Source organism: Sceloporus undulatus, chromosome 2 (assembly GCF_019175285.1).
Source record: "Sceloporus undulatus isolate JIND9_A2432 ecotype Alabama chromosome 2, SceUnd_v1.1, whole genome shotgun sequence".
Taxonomy (NCBI): domain Eukaryota; kingdom Metazoa; phylum Chordata; class Lepidosauria; order Squamata; family Phrynosomatidae; genus Sceloporus; species Sceloporus undulatus.
The window spans coordinates 148,188,028-148,212,376 of NC_056523.1; the positions used below are offsets into that span (position 1 = coordinate 148,188,028).

Genomic DNA, 24,349 nt, shown 5'->3' on the forward strand with positions numbered 1-24,349 from the left:
GTTATGACACCACTTAAATACTGTAGTGATGTATGTTTAAACACAGCCACGTAAAATCCCAGGAACCCAAGTAATAAACTGAAATCTTCAGGAAGAGAAGACAAAATTAGGAGGAGTTACCTACCTGTTTCATTCTCCTCCTCAACAGCTGTCCTTCCTTCCTGTGGAATGGCATCATCTTTCCCACCCACAGCCTTATCTCTTCTCTCACCCTGCTCATCCAGCTCAAGGTCTTTATAAGGGGGATGCTCATCTTTATGTGCATCCAAATCTGGCAGAAGCTTGAGGTCTTTCACAGGATGGTCCTCCAGCTTTTCCTGGCCACCATCTCCTTTTGCTTGTTCAGGAACAGGTTGTGGCAGTGCTCGGTCCTCTCCCAACACAGGACTTTCCTCCACTAGGACTTCCTTGTTGGCTGGTGGTCGCTTCTCTTCAGGCTCCTCATGATCCTGACCCTCATCCACCACTACCTCATCATGTGGTACTGGTGGCTCATGGCGATGGGCTTCTCCTACAGGCTGTGCAAAACCTACAGAGATATGAAAAAGATTATTGATGTGAAACAGTAGAGAAAACGTTATTTGTGAATGCCCATCATGAGGACCCTGAATATTCATCAACTTGACTAGAGACCAAGTTGGATACAGTGGAGCCATGCCACCATTGTGGACAATGGGACTGAAGTCTTCCCTCCGTCCTTATCTCCTGCCTTCCTTCCCCCTCCCTCCCCCTCCAAGGCTTTTGTTCTGGGCTTGGCTTTGGTGGTGGAGACTGGAGCCCCGTCAGCTGGAGCCGGCACCCGGGCCAGGGCTTGGGACTCAGAGCCCCCAGGCCCAACACCTTCAGGCTCCAGGCCCCAAGCCCCGGCACTGCCTCTGGCTCCCTCTGGCAGACAGGGCTCCAGCCTCTACCACTGAAGCCAAACTTGGGGCAGAAACCTCAGAGGGGGAGAAGGAAGGAATGAAGAAGGGAGGGAGGGCTTTAGTCCCACTGTCGCCAGTGGTGGCGTGGCTGTGTGGACGCGCCACCATGGGGTCAATGGGTCCTGAGCATCTGTGGATTTGAGTATCTGTGGAGGGGGGTCCAGAAGGAATCCCTCATGGACACTGAGGGCCAACTGTACCATGGGCAAAGATACAGCAATGGCTCCATCTTATTTCTCAGATCATCAGTGTTACACCTCCTGATAAATCTCTATTGTCAAAGCTTTCAGCCTCTCTTATTTCTCTAAGTTCAAATTCTACTCCACCTTGGTCAGGTCGGTCCAGCTGCACCTCTTCCTTTGGTTTCTCTTTCCCATCTCTACTGGGCACATCCATAGGAACCTTGATCTGTGGTTGTTCCACCTCTTCTTTCCCATTATGCAATATAGGCTTGTCATGCTTATGAACCGCCTCTTCCACTGCTGGGTTCTGGTCTGAAAGAGCATGGAGGAAGTCAAGCAAACAGACAGATTCCTGCACTGTCCAAACAGCCTAAAGCCAAACTACACATGGTACCTCTTATTGTTGTTTTCTCTTTTTAATGAAACAAAATTGTGAAGGAATGGTGGGGCTGTCACAACAGTGCTTGGAAAGAGGCTGTTTAACCCTTTACCTTTTGGTATTTGTTCCTTTGCTCTCTGTGTGTGTGCACATGCATGTGTCTACGTTTCCAACCTATGGCAACCCTAAGGCAAACCTATAATGGGGGTTTTCTTGGCAAGATTTTTCCAGAGGAGGCTTGCCATTACATTCCTCTGAGGCTGAGTGTGACTTGCCCAAGGTCACCCAGTGGGTTTCATAGTTGAGTGGGGAATAAAACTCTGGTCTCCAGAGTTGTAGTTTAATACTCAAACAACCTTACCATGGTAGTTCTCACGTAGGCACACTAAAACTAGACAAACAAACAAACAAACCTACTCTTTTGGTGCAAGGGACCACTAGATGGCAGCATTGCTCTTGCTCATTTGAATTCTATGCATGACAAGCAGCAGCACAGGCCGAGTGAAGAAGCCAGGCATGGCCAAGGGAGATCACCTGCTGGGCTAGAAACCAGGAGGAAACATGAGAGTGGGCTGGCTTACAAGGAACAGGTAAGGAAAGTTACAGTAACAGCTGGAGGTTAAAGATATAGAAAGCTTTTTTAAAAATCCCAGATGATTACGAGGAGGAGGAAGTAGCAGCAGCAGCTTGAAAGGTTTCAGAAGAGAAGCTTGGGCATCAGGTCTAGGATTTCAGTAGGGACAACATATCTAAAAGGTAGTGTGAAGGGATCTCAGTTATTCAGGTTTTCCTCAGATTAAAGCAGGGGTGAGAAGTGTGTAACCCTCTAGAGACAGCAATTCTCATGAACCTTGGTCAACATAGCCAGTGGTGAGGAATGCTGGGAACTGCAATCCAAAAACATGTGGAAGGCTGTATGATTCCCACCCTGGTCCAGGGGTGACAATTCCCTCAAGAATGTTGCATCCCTATATGGGATACACCTATTTCCTTTGCCACTGTTTTGATGAACCAAAAGGTTTAGGCATAGACTCAACACCAGCACCCGGCCATGAAAGCAACAGATACTCACACAGGGAACTGTTTTGACTGTGGTGCCTCATTTTGGAATTATTCTGGCTGCACCCGCCCTGCCGGATTGGGGCCTGAGCTGCTAGAACGGCAGCCGCTGAGGCCCCGATCTGCCGCTTTTCAGGCTGCGGGGCAAACCCTCTTCCCCAGCCTGAAAGGGGTGTCCCTTGGGTTTCAAGCCCCAAGGACACCCCGCGGCGGCAGGGAGGGGAGAAAGGCGCCGCTTGGGCCCCTTTCTCTCCCTTGCTTTGCTGGGCGCAGCCGTTGAAGGCTGCGCCACGAAGCAAAGCGGCGCCGCGGACCAGAAGGAGCTCCGAAACGGAGCCCTTCCTGGTCTGCAGAAGGGGCGCCCGTAGGCGCCCTGCTGCGGATTGAGGACGTCACGTCCGCGCCACCCCGTCTAGAGGCGGCACGGGCGTCACGTCCTCACGACTGCGGCTGTATGGAAGGGCCGCTGTCGTTTAGTGCGTGACGAGCACGCACTAGGGTTAGGGCGGTGCGGAAGCACCGCCCTTTTGTAACCCTAGTGTGTGCTCGTCACACACTAAAGTGCCGGTGTGTAACCGGCCTACGTTACAGAAGAGCTCAAGGAAGTAGCTTTGTAAGGGGAGTCAAGCAGCTCAAACTGTTTCCTCACTTCTGGCAGCTGAAATCACACCAACTATTTCTAGCAGAACCAGCCCTGAAATAGTTCCTTTCACACTTACACCACTTTTCTCCACTCTACCTCTATCTACTCTTTTTCCAGATGGGGCAGATGATCTCCAGCAGGTACACACAAGCCCATCTGAGAGGCTCGCAGCAGAAAGAACTGGAAAGAGTAGAGAGGGTGCTCTGACTTCAGGCAGACTCTTGGATGTTGGAAGAACTGGCTGATAAGAAAAGGAAGAAAAGCAGCCAGAGGATGTGGGCCACAGCTTCTCCTTTCAAGCAGTGATGGCTCCAGGTTTGGAAGTGCTCATTGACAATGGCATGGCGCTCTACAAATGCCATACTTTTCAAATGTCCCAGTTTAACAGAACAGTCCTAGTTAATCCTTTGTCATTCCACTTTCTTAGCTACTTTTAAAATATTCCAATTTCTCTCTCTTACACTCTCTTCCTCTTCATCCTTGGTTTACCTCAATTGCTGCAAAAGTGCAAAAACAGTCTGCGCTCAACACAACAGGAGTGAGAAAAGAGGATAGGAGGGGGCAGAGCTTTGCCCTTCCTAAACTCAGTACATAAATACCAGGATTTCTCTGCTAAAATTAGTGATTTTCTGCCATTTTCCTCATTAATAACCTGCTTTTTTGTTGCCTAGCCACACCCGTTTGATCACATCTGATATGGTTCAGCCATGTATGCCCTGGTTTTCATCTGTTAAATGCTGCAGGGTATACTACTAATGCTCCTGATGTGAACATGGAAAAAGAAGACAAAAGAAAATGTGCATGGTAAACTAAACATGGTCCAGAAGAAGGAGGTATAATCCTATAACCAAATCATACATGTGGACACCAAACTTTTGATTTCAGAACATCAAGCTCCTCAGAGGGCCTAGAATGGTAGAATCAGAGCAGCACTGGGTGGTTTGGGAGACTACAAGCTGGAAACTGGTGGACTGCAAAAGAGCCAAGAAGCACATACTGTATATATTCGTGTACAAGTCAACCTCATGTATAAGTCGAGGGAAGGTTTCAGGGTCAAAATACTGGATTTTGATATGACCCGTGGATAAGTCGAGGGTAAAACTTAGGGGGCTATAAGGGAGGATTGAAAGGAGGAAATACCACTTCTGTCCCTCCTTCTCCTTCTCTGGACCTTTCCCAACCGATTCCCAGGTGCTGAGGAGAGGTTTTAACAATGGATTGAGAAAGGAAGCAAGTGGATTTAAATGGGGAGTTGTTTACATAGGAAGCAAAGAGGCCATTCACATTACCCTTTACCCCGGTTTTGAAATCGATTCTTCCATGTGAAGTTCATATTGAGCCTGATTCTGTCACAATCCATGTCGAGGCTTGCACAAGGAAATGCTCCTTACCGCAGGTTATCAGGAATCAGGCTAAAATCCATCTTTTCTGAAAAGACCCAGGTTCCGCAAAATATGAATTTGCCCTCGATGATGATCGGGGCAAATTCAGGGAGGGATTAAGGTCAGAGAGCGGATAGAGGGCAGAATATTCCCTCCCCTCATCCGAGGGGAGGGGGAGGAGGAAAGAGCCGAAGGAAAAAGGGGGATCTGGATGCAAAGGGAGACAGGAGGCAAAAAGGGGGTGACTGACGGGGTCAATTCAGGGCAGGTCAGGGGGCCAGAGCAAGCCAAGCCTCTGCTCTTCGGCAGAGAACTTTCCCCTTTGGATTTTATTTTTTTAAATTATTTTTGGCAAAAAATGTGTTGTTGTTTTTTGCTAAAGAAAGAAAGAAAGAAAGAAAGATAGATAGATAGATAGATAGATAGATAGATAGATAGATAGATCGTGAGCAGGAACAAGGGTCAATTCAGGGCAGGTCAGGGGGCCACAGCAAGGGAAGCCTCTGCGATCCAACAGAGACCTTTTTCCTTAGGATTTTATTTTTTTTAATTATTTTTGGCTGTCTATGCGCACATTCTTTCCTTTGGAATGAATGTTACAAATCGAATGTAATGTTGCAACTTGGCAAATTGATACAGCTTTTGCTACTATCTCTAAGGAATTCAGGGGTAGCCTAGGGAGAGCAAAAAAAATGCATCCTTTTCTGGCATTTCGAGGTGAGGAATTAATATTATTGTTATTATTATTACCTGTGTATGAGGCATTCTGGGGTGGCAAGGAGTGGGGGATACAGGATGCATTAGCTTGCATTTTGGGCTTAAAATTGGAGCCAAGGGCAGATCATAACCTACAACACTGACCAAATGCCCACAACACACACACACACGCACACCAGAGGCTTTTAAATTTGACAAGTGGTGCCTGGTCCTTTAAAAAAAAAGGAGGGGTGGAAAGCACACTTCTGATGCCCTCATCAGTGCTGGAAACATCACCTATGACCATTGTAGAACTAACTTTGATTGACAGCCAGGCACCTTCACCTTAAACCTGAATTCTCCAAGAGGGCATTCGGGTTAAAATGCCCCTGATTGGTAGTCAGCACTTGCTTCCGGAGAGATTCGGGAGCCCCCCCCCCCAATTTGCCCAGTTCCTTCCGGAGCAACGCCACCAGTGTGAATGAGGCCAAAGTTTTGCAAAAAGGACTGCAGACAGAAGCAAGTGGTTTTAAATGGGGAGTTCCCCCCCCCCCATAGGAAGCCAGGTCTTGCAAAACGGACCAGAGAGAGAAGCAAGCGGATCTAAATGAAGAGGTTTTTCCATAGGAAGCCAGGGTTTGCAAAACAGAGTAGAGAAAGAAGCAAGTGGATTTAAATGGAGAGGTTTTTCCATTTTCCATAGGAAGCCAGGGCTTGCAAAATGGAGCAGAGAGAGAAGCAAGTGTTTTTAAATAGGGAGTTTTTCCGATAGGAAGCAAAGGCTAGCAAAATGGACTGGAGGGGGAAGGAATTGGTGTTAAATGGTGATTGGGGCCTCAGGCTGGCTTGCTTATGACCTTTCTAAGCATTACTGATGTATTGACCCTTAATATAAGTCTACCCAAAATTTTAGGTTCAATTTTGGGGCATAAATTTCTTGACTTATAGTTGAGTATATATGGTAATACATCACAAGACACATGAAGGATATGGAGAGCACTAATTTTTCAGATCCCTGCACAGAAACTGATTGCCTGGTTGGGACTCCATAGGTGCAACAACTTGATTGACAGTCATGACATAAAATAGGCAACAAGTGTTCCCATAAACACACAACTAGTGTGGCAGAGAAATTAGCATAAGACAATGTCTTATCTACAGCCACTGAAAATCTTATCCCAACATTCATGTGCTCTCATGCAAGATTAACATAGCTTGTTATAAGTCCCCCAAATAAGGTATGAGTTGATTTTGGGGGAAAGTTACTGCAATTTCAACTATTTGGATTTGGGGGAACAGTAAAACAGTAAAACGCCATGGTAAATTACTGTATTTCCATGCATTGTTGACTCTTGCCTTCATCATTGTTTTCTCTCTACACACTGTCCTTAGGAAAACTCATTAGCTCTTTTGGCTTTTCCTACCATCTGTATGCCGATGACACCTAGTTGTATCTTTCCACCCCTGATCTTTCTCCAAGGCTTGAACAGCAAGTCTCGTCTTGCCTCACAGCTGTCTCGCAATGGATGCGCCATCGGCATTTGAAGCTCAACATGTCCAAGACGGAGCTTCTTGTCTTTCCTCCTAAGCCCACCCTTCAGCACTCCTTTTCTGTCTCTGTGGACAACATTTCCATTCAACTAGTCCAGCAAGCCCACAGTCTTGGTTTTATCTTTGATTCTTCTCTGTCGTGTGTCCCTCAGATCCAGACCACAGCCAAGGCTTGTAGATTCTTTTTGTACAATATTGCCAAAATCCGATCATATCTCTCCGCCTCTACTGCCAAGATCCTGGTCCATGCCCTAGTGATCTCACAACTTGATTACTGTAATGTCCTCCTGGCTGGGCTTCCTCTTTCTCACCTCCGTCCTTTAATCTCTGTTCAGCATTCAGCTGCACGCATTATCACTTCCACCCACCACTCTGACCACATCTCTCCTGTGTTGGCATCCCTTCACTGGCTCCCCCTCCCTTTCCGTATTCAGTACAAGCTCCTGCTGTCGACGTTTAAAACCCTCCATAGACTGGCCCCTCCTTACTTATCAGACCTTCTTTCTCCTCACCTTCCCACCAGGGCCCTCCGTTCTGGTAGTCAAGGTCTGCTGTCTCAGCCCAGGATTTCCTCTGCCCCATCCCGGATTCGCCCCTTTTCACTTGCTGCCCCTCACTCCTGGAACCTTCTTCCCCCACAAGCAAGAGCCATCACTTCTTTAACCAGCTTCAAAATGGAGTTGAAAACCATCCTGTTCAGAGTAGCCTTCCCAGGCATTGCATAATTGTCGCTTGCTACTTGGTGTTCTTTTGTTGTCTGTTTATCAAACCATTTCCTGTATTGCTATGCACTGTATATGCATTATCCTACTTGAGAGTATGTATTTTCCCTGGAAAATGATTAACCATCCATTATGAATCCAAGCCCTCCCTCCAGTCCATCTGCCTTGGTCCAGGCTTTGGCGGTAGAGAGGAACTGCTGGACCTCTTACCCTTTCCCTCCACCACTCTCTTCTCCTTCTGTGTCATGTCTTTTTAGATTGTAAGCCCGAGGGCAGGGAACCATCTAACTAAAAAGATTGTATGTACAGCGCTGTGTAAATTTACAGCGCTTCATAAATAAAGGTTAATAATAATAATAATCATCATATGGACATGCGGAGGCAAGTGCCAGGCCTTAGTCACTAAGGAAACAGGGGGAAAGGAAGCAAATGTAGATTGAAACAAGTAGACTAGCACTGAGAGCTATTAAGAAGTGCATGGACATGTGAAAATTAAATATGCTTTGTCCAATGATCTTAAAAAGCCACAACCAAATGCTCCTCTTATGTGTTGAGGGCCATTTCACATCTGGCAATTTTCTTATGTAGGTCTATGACAGGGAGGAAAGACCACAAATACCCTCATGTGTGAAACTGTGCAAAAAAAGTCACACTTTTCTTTTAATCATGCAGCTGTGTTTGGAAGCTGCTGCACACAACTGTGTCATAACTCGCATAAATGCAGTGTGTGATTTGCAAGCACAGCAGCATCTGCTTTTCACACCTAACACACACTGGAAAAAATAATGCATGAGACAGCCGTAAGCCATTAATAGAGAGTGCTATAGGCATCCAAGCTTTCTTCTTCACTAAAAATATCTAGAGAAATTGGTTTTAAAACAAAACTGGAGGTCTGATATTGCATAAAACCTAAGCAAACAGTACACAGTCAAGGACCTTCTGGAAGGACTTTCTTTCTTCCCCCTTGCCCCAAACTCCTGATTATGAATAACTTTGGGGAAAGAGTGCAGCTGCAAAGCCAGAGGTTTAGATTCATGCTTGCTCATTACATTCCACATTGGTAAACACAACCGAAGCATTAATAAAGCAATGCCAAGGAGACTCCCACCTTATCAGAGGGGAGTAGAAAGCCAAAAACAAAGAATGCACAATATTTTTTCTTCTTTTCACAGCATTGCTGTAGTTTAGCAAAACAACCTCAGAAGTATCCAGTGTTCATTCATTTTAAACTTGTGCTTGCTGGCTATCCTTGGATTAGTCTTTCCTGTCGCACTGGGAGACTCTACAACTAATTTAATTTTATCACAGACACCTTGGTCTTTTCACCTGTTCTGGAATGCTGGACAACCACCAACTTGTTTTGTACAGGTCACTTGGCTAATCCTCAGCCATGCTGTGAAAAGCAGGAAAAACTGTAGATTCCCTGTTTCTTTGAGCTCCCTATTTCCCTGTGATATGATGAGAGTTTCTGTGGTCCTACTTTATTAATGCTTCAGTTGTGTTTACCAGTGTGGAATATAACTAGCAAGCATGTATCTAAACCTCTGGCTTTGCATATATACCACACACACACACACACAAAACAAGGGAAAGGTGGGAGAGATAAAAATCTCCACTCTGTAATAAGACAAAGTTGCCTCTAAGCCATCATTTTCTCAGCAGGAAGCAAAATTAAGTTCATCATCAGGGCGTGAATTAATGGCCTCTCATGCTGCTTGGAAATCTATAAGGGGCTATATGTGGTTTGGAGAGAACCATTTTGCCCAGGATGTGTAATAATCGCTGAAACTGTAGAGTCGCCCTTGTGGTCCCTTTGGATAATGTTACAGTAATGCTGTGCCTCTTAATGTTTTATGAGGGGTGCTGGGCTTAACAGGAAAAGGCGAAGAGGCTGTAAAAGCTTCTTGGCTTACAAAAACAACAGGGAAAAAACATCTCAGGTCTAAAGAGTTGGGCAGGCAAAGGGAGGAGGGAGGTAAACCCCCCAAATATTGGGAGCAAACTCAAATGCTGATGACTGAATGATGGGGCACCTAGAGCCAACCCAAGCTAATCATCATCTTCTGCATGCATTAGGGCATGGGTGAGGAAGGGACATTTCTCACAGGGTTGTTTTTTTTTAAAGCATCCACTTTTATTTTAATGGTTCGCCAATCAGTCTCTCTGGGCTGTAATAAAATCTCATCATGAGCAACCCTAAAAGCTTTTCCTATCCTCTCTCCAAGAATGTGACTAGGATAGTAGCAATGCTCCCAGGAAGATGTAGTTCACACTTACTCTTGCCAGCGTTGCCTGCTGCATTACAGTGGATTCCAATTTTTAAGGAGACACATGATATAGCCTCTACCACTATAGTGAGGTATAAATTTATTTCATGGTGTCCCTTACCAACATCTCTTTGCATTTAAAATATATATTCCTCATGCTCCTTTCACCAGATTGCATAACCTGAATAAAATTATAGATTCCAACCAGATCAAATACTGGGCAATCTGGAAAATATTAATGGGACAAAGAGCTGAAAAATATTTTCAACCCCGCCCCCCCATTTTTGAAGGAAAAAAGCTCTATCAACATTTTTTGTAGCTCAAAAATTAACTTTCCTCATAAAACAAGGAAATAGGTTTACTCAACCAGTATTAGGAGCAGTTTATTATCCGTAAAGGAAGAGAGATCTGAGGGATGGGATGCAATAGGGTGAACATGTGTGAGAGAAGCATGGATCAGCCCATTTCTCAGTATGTGGTTAGTACCTGGATGGGAGACTATAACAAACACCAAATGTTGTAGGCTATATTTCAGAGGAAGGAACTAGCAAAACCACCTCTCAGTATTCCTTGTCCAAGAAAACCCTATGAAATGTATGTGGTTGCCATAGATTGACAAGTTATTTGAAGGTACACATGGAAACACACACATACATATCCCAGAGGAAGCAGAATTATTGCTTGTGTGTCAGAGATAAAAGTGTGCATCCTACATTTGGCAGGGACTCTTTCCTCTGCCATTTAAAAATGACCTGGGGAAAACTGTGGTGTTTCTATCTAACAGATAGTGAGCGAGTGAGAGAGTGCTAACAACTGCAAAAGGATTCCATTTTGAATGTCTGCTTCCACTGATGTACGTGCTGGGAAGAGGTCAGGCTGTTCAAAAATCAGTGAAGTTCCTAAAGAAGGCATTAACGAAGCTCTCTCTCTCTCTCTGTGCAGGCTACACCTAATGTATAATACCCCCTAACACTGATAGCACTGTCTCTCTGGGACCATTGCTGGCTGCTGAATTCTAAGCTTTATTACTCAGTCTGGAATTCAGATGTAGGGTAAGGAAGAACTTGCTAGCCAAATCACATGCCTCTTTGCTCTAAAGAGCTACTGAACTCAGCATGACCACCTGCTATCTCTTGAGGTTGGATCCTCTTCAGATTAACCCATGGAAGAAAGGAATATTTTGCTTTGGATACAGCTGCCTTGGATCCCATTTTGGGAGAAAGAGGGGATATAAGTGAAACAAACAAACATATTGAAATGTAAGCTGACAATTATAGTGTGCTACAGGCAATAAGGGACCAAAATGTTTCCCAACATTAGATGGACATGTAGACCCATGTAAAAAATGAAGAGTTAAATCTGAAATCCCCTAACAAGTCAGCCAGAACTCTATTACAGAAGATAATTTAGGCTGCAATCCCACACCTACTAACATAGGAGTCAGTCCCACTGAATTTAACGAGGCTTAGTTCCAATTCAGCATGTATAAGACTGTCAGGAAGTAAGGACAAGTACAAGTGAGGGCAAGGACAAACACATTTCTGCAACTTAGTCTTGAGACATTTTGCAGGGCACAGCATAGAGCACAAACCAGATGGGTGAGCAATTTGTGGCCCTCCAGATGTTATTGGACTGCATTCTCCATCACTCAGAGGCATCACAGCTAATGATGAGAATGCTAGAAGGTGAAGTCCAATATCTGGAAGGTGACCTGTTCCCCACCACTAACCTCCAAGTAAGCCTCCAAATACAAAGTTCAGTGAAAGACTAGCTGATGAGGACAGTGATGATTGAGCTAATTAGAGAACCTCAGATACTGCCCCTTAAAAAAAAACTGGTGCCTCTGAAAGAGAAGAATTTGAAAATTAGAGCTCTGGAGCAGAGAACATCAAAGAACATTTTAGCATCTAAGGACAGAATAGGACTTGATGAGTGTAAAGCACCAAAGAACAGAATGGGACTTGATGAGCTACCAGCCTTTGAAAAGTTTTCTAAGATGGAGAAAACACCAGCTGTTCTCAGAAAAAAAGAAGGAAGAATTGAGCCACGGAGAACACTATATTGGGTTAACACAGTTTCCCAGAGATCCTTCTGATTCTGCTCTTCAACCTGGACTAAAAAAACCAACATCTTCCTAGAGTCCTTCCCCTAACACGACCACATAATGCTGCTCAATTTGTAGAGATCCTGGATTCTGTGTAGGTAAGTGCAGTTCCCAGTCCAAGACCAGACTGCATCTTGTGAATTCTCTGAAAAAGGAAGGTGGCAGATGTATCTCTACATGTTTGCTCAGCAAGAACAAGGGGGTTGGGGTTGGGGAAGAGAGACCTCTCTCAAGATCTCTAAACCATAACTGTTATTGCTTTCACAATGTTACAGAATGGCATCAGGGAAACTAGTTCACCATTTTCTCCTGACACACAGACTGTAAAACTGAACAAAAAATGACAGCAGGCCAATAGCTCCTTTTTCTGTGTCGCAGGAACTATTAAAAGATTGCTCTCCCAAAGCACTAGGGAGTGCTCCAGTGAGCCAAGCTGTTCCAGTAGCTATTAAAGCTTGGGGAGGAACGGCAAATAATCCACGTTTCACACGGTGTTTCAGCTTCTTGTCTGAAGAATAACCAAGAAGCAGTGGGTGGGGTGGTGGTTGGCAAATAGGAAAGGGAGGACAAAGCAGGTGTATCCTAAATGTCTGACACAGGTGCAACTTTAGAAGCTCATGTTACATCCGCCCCTTATATCTTTTCCTACATCCCCTCTGGCGTGCATGCAACACAGATGTCAGGATTGCAGGCTCTCACTGATAACCACCACATATGACGACCATAAATTAAACAGACCAGCAATGCACACAAGGCACCAAGTTACAGCCATGTCTCATCACATCCAAAAATGGTAAATCTGAATGGATAGATTTTAAAAAAAACACAAGCAAACACAGCAGCCAATTTAGATGGCTTAAAATGACTGTCTGGAACTGCCAGGGAAAGGGCATATAAAGAACGTGAATCAGGCCTTTGATATAAGAAATCAGAGGAGGATGAGAAAGAGAGTGGGGGTGGGGATCTAAGCAACCATGTTCAAGTAAGAAGCTGAAAAAATATTACAAAATCTTAATCCGCCCAGGGAGACCCTCTGGGGGAGGGGAAGGTATCTTTCAAAAGCAGAAAGAAATTGCCTAATTAGATTTTTTTAAAAAAAATGGATAATTGCCTTCATGTGCTTTCAAAGGCAGCTTAGCAACCTTTTAACGTACGTCTGCACTGTATGTAATAGCAGAGCCTCTCTGAAAGGGATTTTATACCTTCCCAAAGAGTGCCTGACAGTAAACCCCCAGCAATACAGATGGGGGCGTAATGGGCACTTGGGTGTCGTTAGTGAAAACACTATTCAAAGTTCGCTGGTCAATATGTGTTCACATAAAAGGGCAGCATTCTAATATTCATAATCCCCAGACCCATGGGGCACAGTTTTAATGAAAGTCTGTACAGTTCTGGGCTCTGCAACATCAAAAGCAGCAATAAAAAAATTAACACACACCACACACAAGCATATGAAGACAGGCAAGAGCCATACAGAGAATGGAAAATGGGAAAAGGCATTGCACAGTGGTAAGGATGGACTTAGCAAACCAACCCATCAATTACTGGGGGTGTGGGGTGGATGAGAAGGGGGTCAAAGTCAGGAATATGTGAAAAACAAACTTGATGGTATCTAACAAGAAAAGCCATGTGTTTTCACAAGGGGCTTGGGTAAGAAATAAGAAACAGATGTAGGCTGAAGAAGTGCAGCATGGCCAAGCAACAATTCAGCCTACCCATGCTTTTGAATGACAGAATGCAGCTGCTTGGGGAACTAGACCCCCTTTGCAAACTAATCCATGGCAGGCTCAAGGCTGTTGAGTAAGAGATCCATTCCTTGAAAGGCAAGGCAAAGGAAGGCAGAGGAAGTACTACAATCAGTTGTACTGGTCCATGGTATGATATCACCCTCAACATACTTTTAGTGTTTGGTTTGTTCTGTTTTCCATTGGGCCAAATATTCAAATTGTTTCCTCTCATGTGCTGCTGACAGAGTTTTCACACCAATGACTCAAAATGATGTGCACTTCCATCAGTTGTGACCATGGGTACAATTCTAGCAATCCTGTCTAATGAAAAGGCTGTGGTCCTACCTATCAGACCATTACAGAATGGCTATTACTCATGCCTCTGTTATCTCAAGAACAGGATTTGGAAAAATTACTGGCCATACTGATTAGGGGATCGTGGAAGCAATAATCCACAAGAGTAACTTTTCCAAGCTCTGTTCAAGATTAGATTTAGATGAGGACACAGGTAACACAAGTGTGTCCCTGAAAAGTATCGAGAACTTTCTGCTGAACCAGAATGTGGCTGCCCATTTCAGAATGGGGACAGGCCACCAGGAACTTACTAAACCAGGGGTAGGCAACCGTTTTGAGCCGGGTTGCTATCCCTCAGACAACTGGGGGGCCGAAGCCAAAAAATAAATAATTAAATAATTTTTTTAAAAAAAATTAATTAAATAAATAAACCGGGACAAATGTAGGACATTTTCAAATGGTGGACACTTTTTTTTTAAAAAAGTGGAGGACACGCAAAAAAATTTGCTGATTTTTTAAAAAATGTTGATATAAATGCATGTTTCTGAGGCGTGTATAGACAATTGCTCCCCTTGCCCCTGCGCGCAAGAGGCCAAAAGCCCTGTGGCAATCGGCGGCAGGACCAGGCTGGGGCCGGTCCCAAGGCCTCGCCGGGCCACATCCGGCCCGCGGGCCACAGGTTGCCTACCCCTGTACTAAAGCTCTGCCATCCACCCTGGCTTCCTATTCTGTCCTGGGCACAATGCAATGTGCTCATTATAAGCATAAAGCTGGTTGAAAGCTACAAAGCCTTAACTTAGATGCAATACATACCTCCTCTCTGTTCCTTTAGAGCTATGAGATTTGCCCGAAGTATCCTCCTCTGTGTGTCACAGGCACATTTTCAGTCACTCCTCAACAATTATAGGACACGGGCTCACTAAAAACCTGCTGATTGTCCATGTCTTCGGACCAGTGGAAAGAATTATGTGACCCACATTTATAGTAGCAGTCCAGGTTCAGGGTGAATTTAGAAATGGGTGTGAGAAAACTGCATGCACCAATAATCTCTTCTTCCCCTTTTGGGTAAGGTGATTGAGAGGGCAGTTCCAAACCAGCTCCAAGCAGTCTTGGATGACACCGATTATTTCGATCCATTTCAAACTGGCTTCAGGTCGGGATATGGAGTGGAGACTGCCATGGTCGCCTTGGTTGATGATTTCCGTCTGTGCATTGACAGGGGAAGTGTGGCCCTGTTGGTGCTCTTGGACATCTCAGCAGCCTTCGATACCATAGACCATGGTATCCTTCTGGAACACCTGAGAGAGTTGGGAATCGCTGGCTCTGCTTTGCAGTGGCTACATTCCTACCTCTCGGGAAGATTCCAGATGGTGATGCTGGGGGACAGCTGCTCCTCTATGAGAGAGTTGACATCTGGCATCCCTCAGGGCGCCATTCTGTCCCCCATGCTGTTTAACATTTACATGAAGCCGCTGGGTGAGATCATCCGGAGACATGAGGCGGGGTGTTATCAGTACGCTGATGACACCCAAATTTATTTCTCTATGTCTCGGATTGTTTCAGTGACCAAGGAGGGCATCTCCCCCCTGAATGACTGCCTGAAGTCGGTAATGGATTAGATGAGGGAAAATAGACTTAAGCTGAATCCAAATAAAATGGAGGTACTCATGATAGGTAACCCTAATCTAGGTATGGAGATAGGTTCGGCAGTTCTAGATGGGGTCACACGTCCCCTGAAAGACTGCGTCCGCAGCTTGGGAGTGCTACTGGATTCGTCACTTCAACTGTCTTCTCAGATTGATGCGACAGCCACGAATGCCTGTTATCAGCTTCGGGTGATATGCCAGTTGCGCCCCTACCTAGAGCAGCGGGACCTAGAAATGGTTGTACATGCTCTAGTAACCTCTCACCTTGATTTCTGCAATGCGCTCTACATGGGGCAACCTTTGTGTCACATCCGGAAACTCCAATTGATACAAAAACATGGCAGCCAGACTGGTCGCCGGAAAATCCAAGTTCGACCATATTACACCTATTTAAAAATCACTACATTGGCTGCCTATTAGCTTCCAGGCTCAGTACAAGGTGTTGGTTATCACCTATAAAGCCCTACATGGCCTGGGTCCAGTCTATTTGAAGGAACGCCTCCTCCCATACAATCCTTTCCGCACACTCCGATCCTCCGGGAAAAATCTCTTACAATCTAGAAAGACCAGACTGGTGGTGACTTCCCAAAGGTTCTTCTTTGTCACCGCTCCAAAAACTTGAAATGACCTGTCGGAAGAGATTCGCCAATTATCCTCACTTGAGGCTTTTAAAAAGGCGACAAAAACCTTTCTCTTCTGGCAGGCCTTCCCCAATTGATAATGTTCAGAACCAATTGAATCCCCCTCCCTTTATTATTTTTCTAATTTGTGGTTTGTTTTTTAATTCTGATGTATTGTTATGTATTTTTAACCATCTTTTACTGTTTAATTTTATAGTTGGGAGGGAGGGTTGGGTTGGGGTCTTGTTGTTTTTACTGTTGTATATTGTATTCACTTTGCTGTTACCCACCTTGATCCTCAAAGCGGAAGAGGTGGGATATAAATAAATATTTATTATTATTATTATTATTATTATTATTATTATTCCTACTTCATTTTGCATTTTTTTCTTTTTTTGCTCCTCGCATCTGTCCTGAACTTTGTGGATGGGGCCATGAACAAATGAATGACTATAGCAAGCCTATGAAATAATGCAAAAATAATGCAATTACAATGTGGTAGAAAAAATGAGCCAATATAGATTTTGCATTATTTTACTGACACTGAATATTTATTATTAAGTCATCCATATTAATTCATTATGCTTAGCACACTAAATTTGTCTGGGCCCAAACTGGAAAATAAGTCCCAGCAGCCAAATGAGTAGTCACATATTGGGTGGTATGTTCTACAAAGAAAGTTAATATGCAAAATCCTTATGCTACCATGCATATTAGAGAAAGGGTGAGGCAATAGGAGTTATACAGCTGCTCCTCCAAGAGAAAGATGAGATTTGACTTTTACCAAGGCAATCTGCCTGCATAATCCAAGAGTGGACAACTCTTCAGTCCTGAAGGCCACACCATAAATACTATGAACTGGAAGATTACAGCTAATAATTAAGTATTCATGCATCAATTTGAAGAACCCAGGAGATATCAACCTACCATTAGTGCAAAAGCTATGCCTATTCAACACATTATTTTTGCCTTTAATCTGTCACCTTGAAATTTGACAAAATATGACTCTACCTTTTAATGCCTTTAAACAAAATTTTTAAAAATGCAACACAGTTTGTAGGGACTGGGTTTTTTCTTTTTAATTTTTGAGCCATTTTCAAATGTATTTCTTGCTGGTCAGATGGCAAGATTTTATTAATTTTAAAAAACACAAATTGAAGCTATGATACTCAGCACCTTAACAAAGCCCCAGAGGACACACATAAATCCCATAGAGCATTTAAAGATAACAAAGAACTGGTCTTCAATGTCAAATGATGTCTAACAAACACCAAAGGATGTGGCAAAACCACACCAAGTCCAAGAACTCATTAGGCTATGGCAAGACTGTTTTCTGATCTGCCTCTCATTCTCTTCAGAGAAAGGCTATGATACACAAGTATTATACAAACTGTAAGTTCTAAGAAGTTTGAAAAAATTCAATAAGCTATCCTATTAAAACCAAACTGAATTCAAACATATTAAAATGTAGCAAGGAAAGGGAATACAGTACTCTCATGTGTCTTCAGCAAATGTGCCTTTGGACCCAAGTGAAAGCCTTCCCTCAAAGACCCTAGCATCTCAGAAATGTTTCCAGTCACAGCAGGAATACTGCAAAGGGCTCCAAGCTTTGGTTCTCCAGGTGTTTTGGTCTACAACCTTCTCCCATCCACCTGCCTTATGACTGTCCATGTGGGACTCATGGGAGTTGTACGCCAAAATGTCTAAAAGGCTGTAAATTTCCTGTTCCAGGAGTAAAGCTTTCCTTTGCTCGCTTCTATTTCCAGTCTTCACAATGACATCCCAAACCATGTGAGGACAAAAAGGCCAGTCAACTGATGAACAATGGGTGAAGAAGGGGAAAAAGGAGAATGAGGTGAACTGTGGGGAAACAGAGGGGCAACTGACACTTGCTTGTGATGGCCTTGTGAGGTGAGACTGAAGCTGTGCCAGGCCATAATTCCATCAGCAAACTTAGTAAACAAATAATAAATAATGTAGGCCAGTAAACAAAGCTAAGACATAATCACAGGCTTTGTCAGGGGCTAAAACAAGCTCCAAATTTATATCCTGGCCACATTTGGGAGGTGGGGAGGAAGGAATGGAATAAGAAAGGAGGCAGCCATAAATTTACATAACTTTTGAGCATGATAATAGGTCACTATTGAAACCTTGGAAAATACATAATCAGTGGAGAGGCTGAAAACAGCACATTTCTGGCTGCTGGTACCCTTTATACAGGTGGCATGGATGGTGCTATCTCTAGATTTCAAAGAAAGTCTTTAATTGCAGGGACTTGTGTAGTTCCTCACTTACTTCACCAGGGGACACTATAAACTGTTGCCTCTCCAAGTTAATAATCTCCTCCACAAAGGGACAACAATATTGGGGAGGGGGATGTCCCACCTATGAATTTTAAAAATGATTCAAAGAAATATTCAGACAACAGCATTAGCTTTCATTGAAAATCTACATTTTTAACAAATAAGGGATGCAACCACTTCAATACAGATTTGGAAAATGTGGTACAAGAGAGTTTAAAGGGTTTTGTTTGGCCCTTTTTGGAGCAGGGCACACCAAGAACTTCATACATACCTGCGATTTTGACAGGATCTTCATCTAGTACATTCTTTATTTCTCCTGGCAGCTTTCCTGGTTCCACAGACTCTATTTTTGCTGGGATGTCTGGGGTTGCAGATAAGGTGGTGTAAGTGCTGATGAGCAATACTCCCAAACCAATCCAGAGTATGAGCTGCACAGAAAGAATATAAGATCCTTTAATACAAACTAGGAAGAAAAGCAAAGTGCAAAGAGTTAGTGTGAGCAGGATGCATGGTAGTTGGGGGGGGGATTTTAACATAAACTGCTGATTTCTAACCTGTATGTTAACTGTTGTCTTCCTCAGCTCTTGATCATTCCCACCTTTCCCCTATGTTTACTCTCTTTCTGCTTTTAGTGCTTTGTGTTCCCACACACACTTCTTCCTCCTCTTCCTCCACTGTTTCCAGACTTCTTACGCTCTGTATGCCTGAAACTCCCTGAAACTCCCACAAGAAGCTTGCAAGTCCTTTTACTAATAAATGCCACTATATTCATTCCCAGTGTCTCTGCCTGCTGGCTGGGAGATTCTGAGTCTTAAAGTAATGTTTTCAAGCTGTGCTCTGATCTTCTTCTCTTATCCTCATCTCTTCTGAATCACTTCCAGTATTCCTTTTGAACTATCCCACCTCACATCCCTCAGCCTGCTGCTATTTCCGGCCCCTGAATCTTTCATTGTTCCCCACTTATTGACTTGCCACTCCTGCAGCCTAAGTACCTCAACCAATAGTAATGGAGAGTGATGGTGCCACAATAAACTACAATTCCCAGGATCCCCCCAACACCGAGCCAGGGTAGCCAAAGCCGGCCCAAACTGGATCGCCTCCGCAGTGTGCTTTGGACCACAGTGAGAAAAATGGAAGACCACATTACAGGTGCACAGACTCAACAAGTGTTAGAATTCAAAAACATAGCCATATTAGTCTGTAGAATCAGTATGTAGAGAGATCTTGCTGCAACCCTAAAGAAAGAAGTTGGCAGCTTGAGCCTTCATAGACCCAAGTCCTATTGAGGCGTAGGGAGACACACTGTGTCCACTACAACCACATGGAGAGTTGATCCACACAGGCAGAACACCACGAAAAGGCTCTTGGAGAGAAAGAAGTCTGCAAAGGCTTTGGGCTGTAAGGAAAAATTTCCTCCCATGCAGGCTTCAGCCTTGAACTCCCGGCTTGAAGAAATAACACAGCTGGACAGCAAGGCTCTCTTGAACATGAGGGCTTTAATCACTTGTTGCAAGCTATATACAAGAATGCACAGAGTACCAGATAGCGATCTTGGATACTCACAGCTATATATACAAACAAAGTGCTTCGCCAACCACTGACCACAACAACCCAACAACGGATAGTCACCTTCTCCCTTATATAAGGGGTCTTCTGTGAAGTCATGTGATAGCCATGCCACCAATGAAACCTGGCTGGTTTCATCCCCAGTACCTGTTGCATCATATTGTATCGCATGATGCACCCGACTGACTTCACCTACTGTGCATGTTGCATCAGGTGTCCCATGATGCACAGCTCCCAAATGTTGACTCACACACACCTGCCACTTGAACTGTAGTAACCTCTGCTCCAGTTCCTTCTAGTGGTCACATCCATGTCATTTCCAGGCCAATGTGGAACATGGTCTTGACAAGGCCACACACCCCCTCCCCAGATTATAAATGCATCTGAAAAAGTAGACTCAAACCCACAAAAGCCCATGCCACCAACCTCCCTCCCTCAGTTAGCCACAAAGGTGCCACAAGATCTCTCCACATATAGGCTCAACAAGGAAGCCATGGCCTAGGAGTCTGCAAGACCTGGACAGGGCAGTTGATGTCAGGGTGACCTGGGGGTCTCTCATTCATGGAGTCGACATAAGCCAACTTGACAGCATTTAACAACAACAATGCAGTCTTCCTCTTTCTCTACTGCCCTCCACCTTTACCTTATTTATCAATGAGCCATGTCACCTCGTGATGTGTCCTATGGTGCAGCACCTTCTGGGATATTAAAGCAGGTCAGCCAATTGCAGGCAAATGTTTTACACTGAGCTCACTAGCAGTACAATAGCACCCTAAAGGCTGTATCCAATATCCACCCTACAAGTTGTATCCAATACTATCTGTCCGTCAGCAGAACAGAAACTGCTAGCAACAGAGATCAGCCTCCCCTTCAAAGCTTTGGAGGAGTGAGTTTCCTCTGAGTGAGATCTGGAAACAGGAGTGGAAATCTGCGGGGATGACTCTGGATGAAGTCCTGAATAACCAGAGCAACAAATGTAAAAATAACAACTTCTACTTTACAGATGAGAATTACATCTCAGCAACTGACTTTTTCTTAGTATTCTTAGCATTCGTTTGTTTCTTGTCACTCCTGTGAAGGAACAATACAGAAATCTGTCTTGAGATTCTGCAAACCTGGAGGATGTCACTTGTTAAGTTTTTTTATAGGCACAAGTACATGTGTAAAGCCTCACTTATAGTTTCTGAGAGACTTTGGCAGGTCCTTCAGACCCTTTCATATAGGTTCTCAAGTCAGCATACTGTAATTTGTGCCATTCTTGCCTAAATGGACAAAAATTAAGTTGGTGTTTGAGGTGGCAATGATGGTTGGAGAAAAGAAAGGAACTCGTTTGGCCTCAGGTTTACCCACCTCATGCCTGAAGGTGTACAACCACTTCTACACAAAGCCAACAAGAACAGCACAGAAAGCCAAAAGTGTGAACATGCACAAGCCCCTCAGCTATGTTCTGGGCAGCATCTGGAAAGGTTATTTTTGGGAGCCATACCTCCCAGAATCTGGTGCAGCAGCAAATAGCCACGATGGCTGGAAACTGGAAAACTTATAGTCCAAAAATTGTAACTACTGTACTGTATTTCCAGCTCTGATTCTGGATGGCTAATACTGTATGTGGTTCAATGGGACTACACCTTACACACAGTCAATTTGCATACAATTTTAGTTGAAACTTTCTAATTCTGTTTTAAAATTGTAGGAAGTTTCCAGTTGTCAGGGAGGGGAGCTTGAAAACAGAAGAAGTACTTGTACATGTGACTCAGAAAGAGAAGCTGAAGTTCATACAATTGTGAGGCGAAGGAAGAACATTCCTATGCATCAAAGTCCCACTGTCTCACTGCCCTGGCCTAACTTACTGGCTCTTCAAAGCCTCTTCATTTTTTCTTCACCACTGCATGAAATCCCTTTCCTAAAAACCTTGCTAGTAAAATTGGGAAGATTATGTAAATATATGCAAAACTATTTTAATTTCCATGCATGATTGCAGCATTTGATAGCAAAATTGGAGGTTGGTTTGTTTTCCTTGTCATTACAGCATGGCTTTGCTACTTGCATCAAACACACACACCCCACACACAGGCTCTCACTCCAATTTAAGCTATCCCTTGAAGTTTCAGTAATTTATGGAATACTGGGTAGGGGTGATCAGCTGAGCAGATACACAACTGATGAACAATATGGGCATCAGGAGTGTTTGCCTCGCTTGAGCAGCAGAGCTGCCAGGCTACAAATGAAAAAGGGTACTGGCCGGTGGAGCGGGGGAGGAGGGAAGAGAGAGACGAGCGGGTGGATTGTTGGCTGACAGTGAAGGAGATTTAATTAAACTCTGATGTATTATTTTTACCTAGTTAATCACTGTAATTGTCACTGCAAGGGCTTTACACAGAACCTGGTCTGCATGTCAACGATGCCACTATTACAGGTGCTGGGAGAACTGAGAAAGCATGTTAAAAAAGCCCTCGTCAGTAACTCTGGCCAGAAGGCAGCAAAGCAGTCAGCAACAATGCAGAAAAGAGATCATTAAGGCATAATGAAACTTTGGTATTTGTCCTCCCGCTTAAAAAGAAGCTGGTAAAGCAAAATAACAGCATATCAGAACAAACTTCTCTGATATTTGGAAACAGAGGCATTGGGGGAATTTTTGGGTCTCCAGAAGTTTTGGATTACAACCATCACAATTCCTTATCATGTAGGCTGGGGCTTCTGTGAGTTGAAAACCAAAATATTTAATGGGTCAAAAGCTGAGAACCACAGCTGTGGGAGGATGGAGGGAGTTTCCTGCTTGCTCTGTGCAGAAGTCTGGAGCTCTGGATTGCTGTGAGGGTGGAGTAGACTGGGGATAAAAAAAATTGTAAACTGTCCTGCTGCCTAGCTGTCCTCCTTGAAGACATCCTCAGCTGGGAGTGCCTGCCCCAAACCACCAGGACTCAGCTGCAGACACTCAGAGGCATGGCAGAGAGCAGAAAGCTTAAAAATGCTGCCCTGCTGTCCTCCTTGCCCTTTTTCACCTGGGTTACAGCTGGGCTCCATATCTGGCTAGGAGGTGGACAGAGAAGCGCCAAGGTCTCCTATCTGCGTCTTCTCCCCCTCCTACATCTCCAGCCAGTTTTACATTAGTAGATGGAGGAGAGTGGTGAGGGACTCTAACTCCACCTCCAATGTCCCCAGAACACCTGGCTATACTGGACCAGAGTTTTATTATTTCAGATATGTAATTGATATTTGATAACTGACTGTTCTTTTGTTGCCAGGGAAGAGTTGGGATGGTTGTTAGATATTATACTGTGCAATGTTATGTTTTGACCATTATTATGCCATTTTATGTGTTTCTATTTGTATTTTGTATTCTTCATGATGTAATTTGGTGTTTGTTTTTTGTTTTTTGTTTTTGGTGTGTGTTATTATTCTATTGTAATTGTGTGGCGGGTATATTTTTGTATTTTTCTGTTGCCTTTACTTGTAATCCACCTTGATTCCGCAAGGAAAAGGCGGAATATAAATAAATTGTATTATTATTATTATTATTATTACTACTACTACTACAAGGGAGCAAGCCCCTTCTGTCACTATCACCTGGGAGGCAGGAAATGCGTCTCCCAACCAAGTGGATCGGCCTCAAATAACACCTCAATCACATTCACCCACAAAAAGTGCTTCAGAGAACCCTCGTTTTCCCTGAGGATTTAACATCTGTGTAAGACAGACTCTGTTTTCTGAATCTGCAATCAGTGAGTCTACTTTCCTGATCACTAGGTCTCTGGTCAGAACCAAGACCATATATGCTAATGCTACATAGGCAACATTAGTTGGTGGGCAGCCTTAATATTATGGTAGCAGCTTTAAGTAGTTATGCAAAGCATCATAGTAACTAACTCATGTGGTATGCAGTGTGCCGACAACACATTATATAAATTTTTCTGTCATGGCATAGGAAACATGGAGAAAACATGGGGAAAGCTGCAAAACACACATAAGGTAGAAAGGAAGAGGGCAAGCAGCAGTGTTATTCACAGAGGCCACGCAAGCACAAAACCAGATGGCAATCAGTTATAGACATTTCACAGAATTAGCTTCAACATGCAGTTTCTCACAGTTTTTATTGGAGAAGAGGTCTGGAGGGCATCAAACTGAACATTCTGCAATTTGAAATTTGTCAGAACAGGTGCTTTATGTCCAAGGAAGAAGAGAAAGAGACTCTGAGACACAGACGGACTGGCAAAATTTGTTCATGAGAAACAGCAGCAACATCCAGACAATCAGGATCAAGTGTTCTGGCTGCCACAGAAAAGAG

At 44.0% G+C, this 24,349-nt stretch overlaps 1 protein-coding gene across 3 annotated transcripts in view; it reads right to left on the reverse strand.

Annotated features, from left to right (window-relative positions):
* Positions 1–24,349, reverse strand: part of SLC38A10 (solute carrier family 38 member 10) — a 121,925-nt gene that overhangs the window by 12,556 nt on the left and 85,020 nt on the right. For 2 of the 3 annotated variants that reach the window (XM_042454918.1, XM_042454921.1), the window contains 3 exons: positions 18,770–18,926; positions 1,250–1,417; positions 125–529 (listed from right to left, as the gene is read on the reverse strand). In XM_042454918.1, coding sequence (XP_042310852.1) covers positions 125–529; positions 1,250–1,417; positions 18,770–18,926 — 730 coding nt within the window. The remainder of the gene's footprint in view (positions 1–124; positions 530–1,249; positions 1,418–18,769; positions 18,927–24,349) is intronic. The other variant, XM_042454920.1, reaches the window with a different exon arrangement.